Genomic DNA, 16,858 nt, shown 5'->3' on the forward strand with positions numbered 1-16,858 from the left:
CTGTGTATTAGTCATAGGCCTAATACACTCCACCGGCATGCAAGTGTTTACTAACCATAATTTATAGTCACCGTTTTTGCTTGAATGGGGACCTGGGGAAGATTCTCGTTTTAAAGTCGGTCACAGAAGAGTAGACCTTATCTTAAAACGGTGTGTTATGCTTTATTCAAACAGAATCTCAGCTTAGGGTCGTTCTTCGTGGAGCTGTGCATGTTACGCCAGTCCAGAAATAAAACTTTGCTGCCCTGTGATGGACTGGAGACCTGTCCAGGCTGAACCCTTCGTCTTACCCAGTGACACCAGCCCCAAGAAGCAACTCTGCAAGGATCAGCAGCTACAGACAAAGATGAATGGACAGTTGGACTGTGGTGATTGTTGAGATGAAAAATTAACAAAAAACAGTGGTCTTAAAATGCACTTAAACTCACCTTAGCTTATCTTTAACCATCAGCCTGGAATCTGTCTGCTTGGAACTAGTAGTGGGTTAGGCTGATTTGTATGGCTGCAACAAAAAAATCAGCCCTGATTTCCTTAAGTTTGGGGGATCGGTGATCAGTCGATACTTACATAAGAAAGCAATGTTAACCACCAATCTGATTTACCTCAGAAAAGGCGGTAAATAAGGATATGCACCCTAAAAACCTGTTAGTTAGAACGTCTCCCTGTGTTTTGTTTTGGGGTAGTCAGTTTAGTTCAGAAAGATTTTAATTTTGCATTCCCTGAGTCAAGCTCTTAAGAAAGAGTGGAGAGAACCAGAATCCACGTTAAAGTCAGTGATAGGTTCCCCCTTTACGCAAACCACCTTGTTGACTGCACTGGTGGACAGAGAGTCATATTGCATCAATGAAAAAATTATACATTTTAGGCACTATGAAAACAGAAATCTATACAATAATATTTGGTGTTGAAGTCCAGAACCAAAAGGGACTCATGTGTAATTCTTTTCATTCTCTCTTTCAAAATTATTCAGTGTCAATTTGAATATTTAATTTTATAGAAAGATTGCACAGCTGATTAAAAATAAATAAATAAATACAACTAAAAACCTTTCAGTGTTTTTCCTACGGCTGCCACTAGATGTCATCCACAAAGAGCTGCTGGCAGGTTAGACTTCTGTGTTTCTGTAGCAAGGATCCACCAGGATCTCCTATTGCTGAGGTACACCCTTTAAAAGAAACATCAAGGTTTCATGATGCACTCAATAATCAGTTAACATAGATTATTAACTTTATAGATTATTAACTGCATTTTAAAGGCTTTGGATCAGAGCTTTGTTGTGTGTGTGTTTCCCAGAGTGTTTTCTTTTGTGTGGAGTTTATTGATAAATGACTTCATGTATGAATTGTGCTAATCAAACAAACTTAACATAGAGATTCTTCCAGGATTTATGTCAATGAGGGTGTGCCACTCGGGGCTTTTTTTAACCACTCGGGTTTAAGTGGAAAGGTTTTGAGAGTTCACCCACCATGATGTCAAGTCTGTGGACTGAAATGTGCTCACCACATCAAGGCAGAACAGAGAGAGTGAGAAGAGTACATGCAACATAATTAATGCTAGTTAAGTTGCTGGTTCAGTTTTAAATGTTTAAGTTGGCAGTCCTATAAGCAGGTAAAGCAAGCCATGTTTGCTCTGCACCTGCTTTGTTAGAATGTAGGTTATGTTGACATATGTTTGGTTTGGTTTCATGCCAAGTTGAACATGATTACATTTTCATTCCCGAGACTTGTCTGCACTGTATCTGTTACAAATGCTGTTCATTGTTGAAGGGAGCCACTACATGAAGTGAGATTGACAAAAAAAAAAAATAAAAAATCATAAAGGCTTTGAGGTGGAGGTCCCATTCTACTGTCCTTTATTATTACTCTCTTTTCCCCGCCTCTGATCTGCCAAACTGCTTGCGCCTTACATCTAAGATTTACTGGAAGACCCCCACAAGATTCATTTGTTGTCTGAAGCTCGGTTTTTGATCTTTTTTCAAGCCTGTGCATTACTATGTCTGCTAGATGGATTGAATTGAACTTGTTCCAGGTGGTAATCTTCCTTTTACTGACATTGCCTTGTGGCACAAAGACTGTACATCAAACGCCTTATGTTTGTTCTGTTAATAAATAACTATATTGCTTGTGGTGCTTATGTTTCTAATTATTTCTCAATCACTAATTAATGTTGCTTTGAATTTTATGACTGAAATGGTCAAAGTCACTCACTGCAGCCACTGTTTGCCCAAACAATGATAATGTGGAGTTTAAATTGGATATTATGTGTGTAAACAGATAAAATCACTTCTATTAATCCAGTACTGACAATATACACTTCCATCCAAGTGTTGATAAAGAAAAAAAAAATGTTGGTCAACAAAAAAAGAAAGAGTTTGTTGCTATGCACGATTATAAAACTGGACATAAACAACATGCATAATGACTGAAAGGGTCCATTTTAGAGCTGCTAAACATTACCGAAACTAATTCAGAGTTAGTTATATGTTTATTTAGTTCTGCTTTTATTAACATGTTATTGCTCTTATCAATTAATGGCTTAACAAGACAAAGGGCATAAAGAAAGGGAAAGGGCAGTAAATGGCCTGGGGTTGGATATTTGACTTGGGACTCCTTTGTCAAGGACTGGCCCCCATTTATAGTGTGACTATTCAATCACTGAGCCATTTAACTTCTGTGTACTCTGTGTTTAACAGTTTAAAGTCGTTTTCTATTTTCTGCTCTGATTGTCTTGTGCTTGCTATTACTTTATATTTCACAACGGATGCTTTATTTTTTTTTTCCCGTGTTTACTATTTAAGGTTTATTTTTTGTGTGTCTGGTGTTTTTCTCATTAAGTGACTTTGCCGCTTTTATTCTTTTCATTTTGTCATGTGTCCGTTCCCCACAGTCCCTTTAAGAAAAACTGCACAAAAATCGACTGATTAATATCACGTTGCTTTTTTTTTCAACAGTATTTCTACAAGGTTTATTTCTTTCTAGTTATTTATATTATCTTAATAATTTATCACCATTCTAGACCTTTTGTTTTTGGTTTACCTCCTTTTTGCATGTTCTGTCCCCATTCATTTTTTAAAGTCTTTTCAAGACTTAAAACCAGATGTAAAAATACTAATAAAAGCACTTGTACATTTAAAAAAATATACAATATCAATCTATTGAAAAAAGAAAAGAAAAGAAAACAAAAAATAAGAATAACTTAAATGAGGCTAAAGAACAGAACTGCAAAAATGAAAACAAATTCAATTTTGATCAAAAATAGCCAGTGGGTTTTATTACTTAGCTGTTATAGTCAGAGGGTCAACATTCAGTCTTTAATTTAGCAGTTTTCTTCAGAAAACATGAGATCAGGCTTCATTATCAAGGTGGTATAATTGCTGTATGGGTAGGCTGGTCATTTTAAGAAATTAATATGATTAATTGCAACCTGTTACTTGTTTAAACCTCAAACAACCAAGCATAATGGATTCCCTTTTTTACTTCTGTGGATGCTTTCTCAGTGCTTTTTGCGTTTTGGTGGCTGTTCAAATCAAGTACGACTGCCCCCTGCTGAGAAAACTAAATATATAATAATACATGTCCCCATATTAATTTAAATAGAGACCCATGACCAGCCTCATTTATTTACTAAATCAATGCGCATGATTGATGCCTCTCCGCATCCGGTTGATATGGCAATTTGGATGAATGCGGGAGCCCCTCACCGACTGATGTGTTTGCCTGAGCTTTAGGGTGCTGTCCTTCCCATGTAATTACTGCGTGTTTACCTAAGCAGACCTGACCTATCTAGACAGACACATTTGACTCTTTTTTTTTTTTTTTCAAACTGGTTCTAAGCCTTAGAAATAAAGCATTTTTGATTAATTGGCCTATTCTAGTAGGGTACTTGGTGCTAAATATGTTTATAAAACATTAGATATAGATCTATAATCGCTGATAACACCATAAATCTCACAACTATCCCCCAGAGCGAAACACTGCAGGTCAGCATTATAATAGCAAGGAAGTCTTAATAAATGCTTGACAGTTTATGTGGGTGTGCCAGGATACAAATATTTCTGCTGGATCCCAAAACGGTTATCTGTTCCGACGACAGCCAACTTTTGACTCCTGCCCAGCGAAATGGCCCCTTTAATTACACTGACACAAACAGAGCGGGGGCAAAGTTCAGCTGAGCTCACCGTAAAAACGGACGAGGTGAACAGCCGGAGCTCGGAAAGCAGCCTGACGTATCACTAGAGGACACTGAGCCAGGAGGATGCGGAAGGCTGGAAACATTTGCGGAGATTAAATTATTACAGTCCTCACCTCCCCGTTATATCGCTCGGAACATTTGGCGCAACTCGTTTGCTTCACAATGAGTTTATGAGGAGTTACAAATGGTGAGTAAGACGCGTTTCTCTTGCCTATGTTTGTTTTGCTGTTTTAAAATATGTTTTGAAGTTGGTACTATTTAGCTCAGTCTGAATTTAGTGGTATTTTGCGACGTGAAACGATGTCGTTACACAAATTAAACATGTAAGATGATTTTTTTTTTTTTTAGTTGCTTTGGTTTGAACTTCATGTATGCTCTAATGTATGATCGATGGACCAACATTGATTAGCTGCAGTACACTCAGAAACACCCAGCTTGACCTCATGATTACCTGAGAGTTGTTTTTTGTTGTTGGCTGTTCTTTGGAGACTGTATTGCTTTCTGATGCAAATTCCTCATTGATCCACTATACCTTTACACAACAGATACTTGCAAGAAACCTCTGCACAGAATGACAAGATGTCTGTTAGGTAAAAGGTAAAGACCCCGTTTTCTTCTACAACCACATATCAAACCAGCTCTTTGCAAAAGGCACATAACTTTTTCCTCAGTCTGACATTAATCAAGACTAAACTGCGGCTGTTTTAGGTGAGTCAGGATTACCAAAAGCATTTCTTACATTCCCTAAGGATGAGATAAGTAGGATGATTTTATCACTTTGTACATCCCTAGTTGGGTAATTCGTAGCATTTGAGTTAAATAAATGCCCCTCTCATTATATTTTAAGGCAACACGTCACACACTGCTTATTTGTAAGGCATGATGAGCAAAATCAGAATAAATCAGGCGAGATATAAATGTCTTGTTGACTAATAAAATTCAATGTCAATGTCTGGCTGACTTTGTACATTTAGCGAACAAAGAGGGCAGATTAAAAACACCTTCCCAAATGTAAAACGCAAAGGTGTTGGTGCTTTGATGAGAAAAGTACTACAAGAAAATTAGTAACTGAAAGATGTATCAAAATGGTCTACAAACCTGAACCGTCCTGTCAGGAGGAATTGGCTAATATTCCACTGAAATGTTTACAGAATCTTAAGGAAGAATATCCAAAATATCTGAAACAAGACATAGAGTTTGAAGTGCAAAAGAAGCAAAAATGTAAGCAAAATCCTGGGTTTGAAGAAAGTTGTTTAAAACAAAAACAAAAAACAACAACGTCTGCATTCAAAATGTTGGCTTTTAGTCATTTTTGGTAAAACAAAACCTGACAATAAAACAGGTAATGTTTAGCCTGATTGAATGTTGAAAATGAAAGGTTATGTGCCTTTTAGGCACATAACCTTAGGATAATTGTATGCAAGGATAACAACTGTGTGCTTGCACATAAAAGACTGTCTGTAAAACTTCCTGCTTGCAGCTTAGGGAGATGGAGGACTGGATGGTATGTCTCAGCACTGAAGAATCTTTCATCAGTTCATGCTCTGAAGCCGCTCATTCCCACCTTCTGCTTTGTGGTAGTGATCGCATATGGCCAGGCCGACAAACTCCGGAACTTTGTCGCTGGCATCTTTATCCCACAGTACCATTACCCATTCCCTGTTGCTCTCTGCTTCACCCAGGTTAGTAAATGTAGCGTTGCTTTCAAATCAGTCATCCCTTCATGACCAGGAGAATGTGCCTGCGAGGAGTGGTGCACAAAATGCAGGATCATTTGCATACTGGTCTATTTCTGAAGAGTAATTTCTGTTCTGACATCACTATATTTGCATGTGTTGAACTAACATTTATTGGATTTCCATTTTCAAACATATCAGCAAGCAGTACATTAAATAATTAGTTCTACCTCTTAATTGATGGATTTGTTTTAGCCATGCTACCATCACAAATATTTTATTGGGATTTTATGTGATGAAACAAAGAAGAATATTAGATAGATTGGACCCGTGGGCATATTTTTTTAAGTTCTGACACTAAATTTCATTTGCATTTAGATCTGGACTTTGACTGGACCTTTCTAACACATAAATATGCATCCAGCAAAACTATTTAATTTTATTGCTATTTGTATGTTTTGGACTGTTGTCCTGCTGAATATCTCTTGCAGCATTTAACAAACTTTTTGTTGTGTCACATTCTTTCCATTTTTAAACAACATATTAAACTGTCATTATGTTTGCCTTCTGATGTTCTCAAAACACACTGCTTCGCACTGAGATTAAATTACAGCATAATTTATTTTTTGGTAGGCAACATATTAAGAGAACATTGGACTTTAATTGAAGAGTTTCAAGTAGTGCACTACTTTGTTGGTCTTTTGTATAAAATTTTAACAAAATCTTAAAGCTAGCACACTAAACACACTATTGCCTCTGTGTGCCGGTTTGAAGGACAGAGCAGAAGTAATGATAAGGCAAAAGTGCTTAGTGTTGATTAACGCATGCATGTGATGTTTAACCAATTTATCATGCAACGGACTGACATGACCTTGTTCAAAGGTTAGCCATGAAAGACCGCCTGGAACGACAGTCCAGAAAAGTCCACGGATAGGCCTCAAGAGTGTTTTTGCAGCAAGATTTGGAATTAAATAGGATTGCCAACAACAAAAGTAGACTTGCTGATATAACACTTTCCACCTGTCATTAAAAAATAAAAATATGTCAACCTGCAGTCGAGTAAGCCCTTTCAATGTGGAGTTAGTTCTTAGTAATTCAGCTCTTAGTATTTTCCATTTCCACCTTGCCAAGCCCACAGTATCTTTGTTTATGACTGGTTATCAAATATTACCATGGTGCCTCCAAGTAATTGTGAGGTCAAAATATTAGAAGTGTGTTAAAAAAAAGGGAGCTATGCTCAAACTCAAGCACGTCACATTCTATAACAAAACAAAACTTGAAGAAATAAAGATGATAAAAATCTGGGGCAATCTGCAGAAAGAGAAGCAAAAAAAGAAGGGTAATATTTGGTTAGTTAAAAAGGGAAGTTTTTGTAATTTACTATACAAGCTCAAACATTTACTGTGTAAACTTATAAACTTTGAGCTTTCCTGTGAATCGATAGACCAATATTAAATTGGATGACCAATGTTCCTTAGAATTATTACGCGACTGTGTTCCAAGGAATTTACTAACCTGTCAGCCTTAGGCGGTTAGATTACACTTCAAAGTCCATCTGGGTTCCGTCGTCTTGGCTCAGAAATAGCATGATCAATGTCACTCTTGTAGTTTTCTATTAGATTAAAGACCAGAAATTGGGCAGACCACCACAAAATGTTAATCTTGTTATTCTGAAACCAAGATACTGCTTTCTGTTTTAGTGTCCCTGTGGCTGTTTCCTTATTATTTGAACTGTTTTCCTTTCCAACATAAGGCAAAGCTATCTCTATAAGTATTTTGATAAGTTAGAAGAGATCTGTGAGCCATAATCTCTGGTATGTGCAGGATGGGTCAATAATCATAAGTAATGTTCCCATCCCATAATGTCTGAGTCACGAATGTCTCACAGTTTAAAATTAATTATTTGTTTACACTTAGTCAGCCTCATGCATGCCATGACTGGTGGCTCCCATGACTTCATTATACCTACTTTATAAATTATTTGCTTTATTAATGTTTCTATTTTTTAACCTGACAGGTATTGTTGGACTGCTGTGTTTTGAACTCAACTTTATATTAAAAAATGTCACAAAAATACGACTTAAGATCACGATTATGATTTAACACAAAAATAGCAATTCTATTTTCGTCTCATAACTATATTTTCATTGATGATAGTTCTCCTGGTTTGCTTTCTTTTGTTCCCGAAATAATTAACTATTAATTGAAATGGAAAGTTTGTGACTATGTGTGTTGACCTCACATTTTTGAAACATAAGGCCAAAAATAATTTAAAGAAAGGATTTGTCAAAGAGAATTTACTGGTTGTGAAGTTCGCTGTAATTTATTCGTGGACTGTAAGTCACCGGCTACTTCTATTTCTGCTTTTCTTTGAATTGGCTTTCCCCTTACAATGTTTGCATTTCCTCCCCAGGTTCTGGTTTCTCTTGTCTTCATAAATCTCCTCCATGCCTTGAGATTGGTACATCTCAGACCGTACTCCAGATCATTGGGAGAGAGGCTGCTGCTGCCCGCCATCTGTAACAGCGTTCACGCCGTGCTCATGACTTGGGCCAAAGCAAGCAGCCCATACGCAAATCTCTTCCTCTTCACTGTTCCTCTGCTGCCTCTGCTCACCCTCGGATTCAGTTTTGCGCTGAAGGTGGCGTCTCTGCCATCTCACCACTTGTCAGTGTTGATTTCTATCCTGAGTGGGATGTTTGTTGTCATCACAGGTAAATATTAACACACGAAAAAAAGCGATCACAACCTTTGAACCTTTTTTGTTATATTACAACCACCTCAATGTGTTTATTGGGTGTTTGCAATTTTGTCAAGAGCAATAAAGAGGTTCGTCAGACCAAACAAACAAACCAAAAATATTCTATTGACGTATTGTGAAAACATGTATATGTAAAAAATATGTAATTGTTAATTCCCTCTCTCCACTGGGATTTGTCACATGCAATCCCTATAAAACACATTGAATTTGGAGGATAATGAGAAAGTGAGAAGGTTCAGTTGGTACGAATATTTTTCGTAAGCAATTGTGCAAGATTTAGAGAGGTTATATAATTAGAGGCTATATAATTTTTTTATCAATGTGTTTTCCCCTGCACAGCATCCAATGGCATTCCTGTTGTTGAGTCTCTGGAGTATCTCTACGCGCCTCTCGCTTTGATTCTCCACAGCCTTTCCCTGATCAGCTTAGCAAAGGTGTCCGAGTCTGTGCGCCAGCAGCCCTATGACGTCCAACCCTCTGTTTTTGACATCTACTACGCTCAACTGGTCAACCAGAGTGGAGTGTTGGCCCTCCTGTGGCTTCTACACCCAGACAAACCCTGGCTGGTGTTGAAAATGAGCAGCTGGCGCAATCTGCTCTTCCACGGATACCTGCTCGCCATTGTCCTGCTTGGAATGGTACTCAACTTCCTGGTCTGCACTTCTGCTCTCTGCATCTCACCAGTCGCGGCTGCCTTGCTATACTCGGCAAGGTCCATGGTGCAGCCATTTTTTCATCTTCTGTAGTTCCTCTGTATGGTACAGAATTCTTGTCTGTCTATAAGCTATTACCAATATCAAAGATTGAAGTAGCACTTCTAAAAAATAAAAATAAAAAAAATCACACAAAAATGTGAAAAGATTTCAGTCAGGTCAAACGTTTAACATTAATCCGGTTAGAATTGGTTTGATGTATATTTGATAAGCGTTGAAAGTAAGAGACATGTTTCCTGTCATGACATTATTTGTTCTAATTTTGAAATTAGACAAACTTAACATGTTAAATGTCTCTTTTCTATTAGATGTAACTAGCTGCACTAATTTTTCTTTTAAATCCCTGCGTCATAATCAGATTAATTTTGCTGGTTGTCGCTAGTGAAAATGTGTTCACATATAACGTGTTCTTCAAGAACCTCAAGAAAATAGGAAGTAAAATATTTCCGATATTGTGGTAATAAGTAAAGTAACATAGGGTATAACAGCATATCTAAACCATTCGGAAACTGCTTGAAATTTCTCTTCTTCATTTAGTTATGCACGTTGTGCGCCTTTTCTACATCTATTGATGAATGCTACCTGTACAGATTATCGTAAATCTTTGGTAAAAAAGCAACACACTTTCTTTTTTGTGCAAAGCTGGATATGGATTTTTCTTAATTAGAACAAATTATTTTAATATTATCGTTTGTAATTGCAACTCTTAAGCAAATATTTTCTTTTTCTTTTTTTTTTGTGCACCTGTGACATATTTGAGCAGTATTTAAGGGATTAAAGTCCCACAAATCTAACCGGATTTCTGCTGAGGTTTTCTGTGAATGAATCTGAGAAGCACTTTTTTTTTTCAGAGGAAACAGGATAAAGATGATCAGGGTTGTTTTTTATTTCGTTTTTTTCACATTTTTACATGACACATAAAAACACATTTTCAATCAGTGTTAAAAAAATATTTAACTTCAGACCTTTCGCTGAATGAATCTCAAACCAGACTTTGGTTTATCTTGTCCCTGAATGATTCTGTGAGCTCGGATGAAAGGGCACGGCACCTGATAGGCAGTTATGATGCCTCTTATTAAAGTCTGACGTAATTTAATATATTGTGTTTTTACTAATGTAAATTTAAATATGTATTTTTATATAATTTTATCAATTTGCAAGCTTTTTTTTAAGTAGCTATTTCTGTTCTGTAAAAATGTGCTGTGCATGTTTAATAAAACTGAAAGAAGTGAATTGACTGTGAAAACGTTGTGTCAATGCTGAAAGCTGATGAGTTTAAATCAGCTGAAAAAGTTGAAGTTCCAATACGTGAATCCTATGGGGTTGCATGGTAGCTCAGTTGGTAGCATTGTTTCCATGCAGTGAGAATAGCAAAAATTGTAATATGAACTATTTTTAGATGCCTTTAAGCAGGCATTTGTTTAGAAATAGAACTGTCTATAAGTTAATAATTCTTAAATCCTGTTACCAAAAAGCCACAAATTTGTTCAGCATCATCAAAAAGTTTTTACATCCTTTAATTAATTTTTAATTTTTTTTTTTGAAAGTTAGCATACAAGTTTATTCTAAAGAAAATTTGAGGGTTTCTTTTCCTCAAGTGTTCTCTGACAACATGGATATTAAAATTGAGCTTCATGGGAGAAATGCTATATCTGCTATTTATAGAAGTGTGTGCAAAAAAAGAGAAAAGAGTGCGACTCACTTGGAAGTAGCCGTTCTTTTCTAGACTTTCCAAATGATAATGTGGAAAACACCTTTTTGGATTGCAGAAGTTTACCCGTGGATTGATATTAGTCAAGTGTATTTTATAGCAAATGTCAACTGAAAAGCAGTTCAAAGTACTTTACATCATAAAAACATTCCACAGTCACCAACTGTGACACAAGCAATAAACATTTAACATTTGGTTGAAGCACCTTTAGCAGCAGTCACAATCCAAGGTCCTCTTGGTTAAGGTCCAAAACATTTGGAATATCTATTTAAAGGTAGTTTCTTCCATTATCTGACACATCCCTATCAGGTCTTTGAGTAAAGAATTTGGTAACACCTACATCAACATGGAACTGGAACTGTTGTCATGAAATGTCATTCAGTAAATAATGACACTAACAAGGCAAAGTTGACTCTTTTACTTCATTGTTATTGTAAGTTTTCATAAAACTTTGAATGAAAATGCTAAATAGGGCATTTTTTTATTACAGCCAATGCAGATTTGCTTTAAAAGTGTCATTGCACCAAAAGACACTTCACAACAGTCGTAAACATTGTCCATGACGATGTAATGTCAGTCTTCCAATAAAGTGTTACCAAGATTTTTATGTTTTTTTAAAGATCTTCAATTGAACTTGAGACCCACGTTCTCTACTGTGTGGCCAGGTAAGGAGTAGTGCCTGTTTTGCTTCCCCATACGTGCTGCTTGGATTTCAGGTCAAAATGTTTGGTTTTGGATAGTCTGGGAATCTCTAAGGCACAGGTGTCAAACTCTAGTCCTGGACGGACTCTGCTGCACTACAACTGAATAAAATAATTAGGTCATTAGCATGCATCTGCACAAGAGGAAGTAATTAAGCAATTTCAGTCCAGTGTGTTGCATCTGTGGCACATCTAAAAACTGCAGGACAGTGGCCCTTGAGGACTGGAGTTTGACACCCTGCTTCAAGATGTACATTTACAAAATGAAAGTGGGCTTCCCAGTCCTTTATCATGATGAGTGGCAACTTATGGCCTTAATGGTAGAGTCCTTTAGTAGTGATTGACTTCCTTGACCATGCCTCTATCTCCATAAAGAGATAAAGATATCTCCTGACTTTACTGATAAGGCCCCTGTTTTGATATGCGCTTTCAACTGCGAGACTGGTGTTTGATTTCTGGTCATGTACGATCAACTTAATTTACCCCAGGTGGACTCCTGTGGCATTGCAGAAACATCACAAGGAAGCATTCACACAATGAAAGAAGGAGTAAATAAAAAACAACTTGAAAACATGTTTATTATGTATGACATGTAAAAAAATTACAAAACTTGCATCCAATCACAGTACTATACAAAGATATGTGTATTAACAGTTCATGATATAATAGGCTATTTCCCATTTTCAATGATTTAAAATAAACTTGAGTTTTGCATCTTCTAGACTCTATTGAAAATCCAACTTGTGTTAATCCTTAAATGAGAGGTTTTTCTGTCACAACACATGACGGGAAAATCATCACAATTTGCACAGTCTATCTATATTTTGTGGTGGAAAAATAGACATATATATCTGAGGTCATCAGTGAAATGTAAAAAAAAAAAAGAAACAAAGAAAATTATTTGACATAAAGACGCCAAACTTTGTCCTGTGTTCGTTCATCACCTCTATGTCAATAAGTTCCAGACTCATAATTTCAGTCCTCTTCCTTCTCTATGAAGGATCCGAGTTTGGTGGTAGTTGAATTCCCAGACTCTGCAGCAGGTTAGAAGCAGGTCCTGCCAGACCAGCCTGGCTGCTCAGAGACTCCAGGAGATTTGCGACCAAATTGACATCGATGTCTAAAGGCTGGATCTCCTCCTCAGCCTCGTCGACTCCTCCCTCCTCCGTCGAAAGCCCGTCTCCCGTTGGGGAACGAGACGGGTCATTGTTCACGCAGGTCTTGTAGTTCTGTAGAAATCACACATTCACAATGGCCTGGGTGCATTTTAAACCTGTTACACTTTGTATAAAAACTAGCATTTACCGTTTGACTGAAGCTTTTCCCAACATTAGTGCTCTGCAGCTCCTGATCCATTTGGTCCATGTAACTTTTGAGGCTGTCCAGAGTTTCGGCTGCGCTCATCCCTGCAGGACCAGATGAGCCTTCCTCTGTCTCGTTCACCACCTCTTCCTCTTCTTCCTCCTCCTCCTCATCATCATTGTAATCATCGTCCAGATCATCTGAGTCTAGCTCTTCTTCTTTGCCTCCTGAAATATTTAAAATAATTAAATACAACAGAGAACAGAGAATGAATAAACCATTGCTTTTATGTACCTAATAGCCTATCTAGTGCATTGGCCATCAAGCCTGGGTCAAAACTGAAAGGCTGCGTCTGAAGACTCCTGGAAAACATTTAAACAAAATGGAAACTTATCAAACCAGCGGTAGAAAAATATATTTAAAAAAAAAGAATGACTCCAAGTAACTTATCTCACCAGGGTGCTTCAGCCCCCTCATGAGACGACATGGCATTGAGGAAGTCCTTCATCCCTTGACTAACAGCTACAAGACTGTAACCTGCTTCTTGCTCTTTGGTATCCTCCTCATCCTCCTTCCCTGCAGCCTCCTCGACAGGCCGCTTCTGCTTGGCAGAGCTCAAGCCTTCACTGTCGACATCAGCGACCCTGCCGCTTCTCTCCTGCAGCAACTGCTCTAAATCCTGAGCTGTGATTTCCAACCAGCTGTCGTCTTTAGATTAGCAAAAAGGAAGAAAAAAAAAACAAAGATATCATTGGAAATTGCAAATGAGCAGTGGAAGGAAGATATAGGCAATAAGCACACATTTGTTTTGAGCTCTTTTACTGAGATGTAGCAGAACGTGCCAAAGTGACAAAATGTGAGAAATGAAGTGTCGTCCCACCCCCACGTGTTGCTGCTCAGTGGTTGTCAGTTGCGTGAAAGAGTGGTAGGTTTTTTGCTGAAATCTTCAAAATGTGTGACACATTTTTCTTTCCTATCAAGTCTTCAATCTGATTATTTTATAGATACTTTCATAGCAAGAAAAGGATCTATTCTGTTGCTGTTAAGCTGTTCACTCACTGTCCTCCGGGGGGAGCTGTGACTCCAGTTTCTTGAACTCTTCCAGGTTGAGCGGACTGCTGTGAAGCAGCTGGAGAATCTCCTCGCCCGCAGAAATGGAGCTGAAAAAACATTCACAGCAGGAATATTGAGGGGGAAAAAAGACAAGTGTGTTTCTTTTTGTCAGTTTAATTAACATGACATTTATCAGTCCCAACTTAAACCACCAATTCAAAATTAAATTTGTAGGACGTAATACAGCGATCTTCGTGGAAATCATGAATCCTGGTGTCTACATTCATCATTTGCCAGGCTGATCTCTCCACTTGAAAGCACATGTTTGAATCCTCACCTTGACTTTGAGGCAACCGACTGTTTGAAGAAGATCTGTGCAGATTTTAAGAGTTCTTTGTAAAACGCCGAACCTTCCAGCTGGCCCTGCTTTTGACAACATGGACATTAAAATCGAGCATCCTAGGAGAAATGCTACATCTGCTGTTTATAGAAAAGTATGGACAAAAAAAGAAAAGAGTGCGACTCACTCTGAAGTAGCCGTTCTTTTCTAGACTTTCCAAGAAGTTTTTCCACTGAGGATTGCAGCTCACAGGAGCGTTGGCGTCTGATGATGGCAGCCTGCTCTTAGAGCACAGGATCTCAAAGCCATGAGCCTGAGAATAAGGTGAAAACAGATTCATATTTCCACCTTCATCTGCACCTTCTTCCTCGTGATAAAAGAAACCCCCAAACCATGCCTCACCAGTTTCATCCCAAGTTCATGAGCCTTGTACTGTGGATGAGAGCGAGGCGGCAGGTCGAAGCCGCTCCTCCTATCTGGGGTGAACTGCTGCTGCTGCAGCTGGGCGTACAAGCAGCGGGTGAATGTTACCTGGAAATTCACGCAGGAGAAGGACGCCGTTTCATGAAAGCTGAACAACCAGCACAAACAAATCCTGCACATTTTGCATGCGTCTACCGAGGCGAGGACTCTCGTGTCAGGAGGAAATGTCCTGAAGCTACGACAGGCCTGCAAGTCCACTGGATCCCGCAGATAGAAGGCCGAGACCGCAGGAGCAACCAAGTCTGGACGCTGTGCCAGAACAGAGGCAACGCTGGCAGGGATGAAGCAGTGGGCCTGGTGGAGATTAGCTTTAATCTTCTCTGGGTACCTACATAAATGTGAAATGACATCTTTTTTTTTTTTTTTATTCTAACCATTTACAGAGACGTCCTCAGCAGGTTGTTCCATTTGCATTTTCCATGTAATTTACAATAGAAAAATCAAAGAAAATTGGGATTGTGTGAAAGCTCACCCTTGCAGCCTTTTGTTTAGAGTTGAACGGATTTTGGGGCTGGCCAGACAAGCTTCTGGGTGAGCAGAAAGCAGCGTTAGAGCTTGTGCCAAACTGGGGACCACATCAAGAGAAAAGCCAATTGAACTGGACTTGGATGGGCAGGGGAGGATGTGCAACTCTCCCCTGTAGATGAAGACCTGCAAAAGAAAGAAAAAAAAAAACAGCTGCTTTGTTTCACTCTCCACTAAAAAAAAAAAAAAAAATCACACATCCTTACAACCAGTCACTGATTTATTCCTTTTAAACATGTACATTAAGATGTGTTTTTGGTTAATCACTGACTATTTTGGTGCAGACAGGCAATGTTTTTCTTTACTATAAATATTGATATAGTGTTTGCTCCAAAATATAACTAACAGGGATTTTTATGTTGCTATTGCGCAAGATTGTCAAATTAAAAATGAGCAATGTGAATGTCTGGAAGACTCACTCTGTTTTCACTTGTGTCTGGGTTCAGCCACTTGGGAAGATGATCCGCTGCTTCAATAAGAAGAAAATCCCCGTCATTGTCCTCAACTCTGCACACACAAACAGTACTTTCAGCTTATACAAAGCAAGTAAATATTAGTTATATATATCAGTATCTCGTCTTACCTGACTGCAAGTTCTGGGAATAACTCTGTGAGATGCAGCAGGAGGTAAACAATAAACCACTCATCCTCAATGTTATCTCCATACTGAGTGCTGCCTCCGATGTGAGCAGGAACATCTCCTGTCAGCGAACAGGAAAGTTACATTATTCAGATCCGCAGCCATGCTTTATTACAGTGAGCATCCGTTAATGCATGAGGTAATGTTAATGATTTTTAAGGCGTCTTCGCCAGGAATTTCGTCAAACGTGTCTACAGCTGCATATTTAGAATAAACTCATCTGCGTTGTAAAGCAAAACCAGAACATATTACCTTCCTCGGGATGGAATTTGAGGTTGAATGGTTGATCGTGCCAGATGTACTGGACCAGAAGCTGAGCAACCTTAGCCAACATTTCCTCCGTTAGGTGTTTGAGCCGTTCTCCGGTCTGCTGGGAGGTCATGTCTGTCTGGACCAGAAAGAGTTTGTACTGGACCGTATCTTCTGGAATCGACCTTCTCTGCAGGGGATCCATTGTGATTTTCTTGAGAGAAACGACTGATAAAACAACGATAAACCAGACTCCAGAAGTCTTTGTTAAACCCAAAAGAAGAAACTGTTGATGAGAGTCAACCTGTCTAGTTATCTTCAAAATGTGACAGTTGATGTCAGTCCAGGGCACAAGCGTGTTTAGATTTGGAAAAAACACACTCTAGTTTGGGTTATGTTGTAATCACGCCATCTGTCAGTGTTTAGGTCCTTCCCTAATTTCTAGCCGTCTTCACCCTAAGACGTTTGTCAGAGAGTTCCGGTTTGATAAATGTGCTAATTAAAAAGTGTCTA

At 38.4% G+C, this 16,858-nt stretch overlaps 2 protein-coding genes across 3 annotated transcripts; one reads left to right on the forward strand and one right to left on the reverse strand.

The window, feature by feature from the left end:
• Positions 1–4,783: 4,783 nt before the first annotated feature.
• Positions 4,784–10,566, forward strand: si:ch211-248a14.8 (uncharacterized). Its single transcript, XM_055030021.1, has 4 exons — positions 4,784–4,788; positions 5,773–5,873; positions 8,281–8,581; positions 8,968–10,566. Exons 3-4 carry the CDS (start codon positions 8,410–8,412, stop codon positions 9,372–9,374), a joined length of 579 nt encoding a protein of 192 aa, XP_054885996.1. The 5' UTR covers positions 4,784–4,788; positions 5,773–5,873; positions 8,281–8,409; the 3' UTR covers positions 9,375–10,566.
• Positions 10,567–12,306: 1,740 nt separating this feature from the next.
• Positions 12,307–16,764, reverse strand: ecd (ecdysoneless homolog (Drosophila)). Of its 2 annotated transcripts, none has more exons than XM_055029124.1 (13): positions 16,349–16,764; positions 16,040–16,157; positions 15,876–15,963; positions 15,404–15,582; positions 15,067–15,259; positions 14,851–14,979; positions 14,636–14,761; positions 14,446–14,531; positions 14,115–14,215; positions 13,511–13,763; positions 13,350–13,417; positions 13,059–13,282; positions 12,307–12,982 (listed from the first exon to the last, which is right to left on the reverse strand). In XM_055029124.1, exons 1-13 carry the CDS (start codon positions 16,548–16,550, stop codon positions 12,746–12,748), a joined length of 2,004 nt encoding a protein of 667 aa, XP_054885099.1. In that variant the 5' UTR covers positions 16,551–16,764; the 3' UTR covers positions 12,307–12,745. The 2 variants fall into 2 exon arrangements, with proteins under 2 accessions (XP_054885099.1, XP_054885098.1); XM_055029123.1 differs by having other exon boundaries at positions 14,446–14,534.
• Between the last annotated feature and the right edge of the window lie 94 nt (positions 16,765–16,858).

The sequence above is a fragment of the Poeciliopsis prolifica genome, unplaced genomic scaffold (genome assembly GCF_027474105.1).
Source record: "Poeciliopsis prolifica strain line A6 unplaced genomic scaffold, Auburn_PproV2 SCAFFOLD005, whole genome shotgun sequence".
Taxonomy (NCBI): Eukaryota; Metazoa; Chordata; class Actinopteri; order Cyprinodontiformes; family Poeciliidae; genus Poeciliopsis; species Poeciliopsis prolifica.

What these genes read in the sequence shown, in the direction of transcription:
- si:ch211-248a14.8 (XM_055030021.1), top strand. Translation starts at nt 8,410, where the DNA reads ATGACTTGGGCCAAAGCAAGCAGCCCATACGCAAATCTCTTCCTCTTC. An exon ending in GATGTTTGTTGTCATCACAG is followed by an intron (nt 8,582 to 8,967) that starts GTAAATATTAAC and finishes TCCCCTGCACAG; the next exon opens with CATCCAATGGCATTCCTGTT.
- ecd (XM_055029123.1), bottom strand. Translation starts at nt 16,550, where the DNA reads ATGGATCCCCTGCAGAGAAGGTCGATTCCAGAAGATACGGTCCAGTAC. An exon ending in CAGACACAAGTGAAAACAGA is followed by an intron (nt 15,583 to 15,875) that starts GTGAGTCTTCCA and finishes TTTCTTTTGCAG; the next exon opens with GTCTTCATCTACAGGGGAGA. An exon ending in ATGAACTTGGGATGAAACTG is followed by an intron (nt 14,762 to 14,850) that starts GTGAGGCATGGT and finishes CCTTATTCTCAG; the next exon opens with GCTCATGGCTTTGAGATCCT.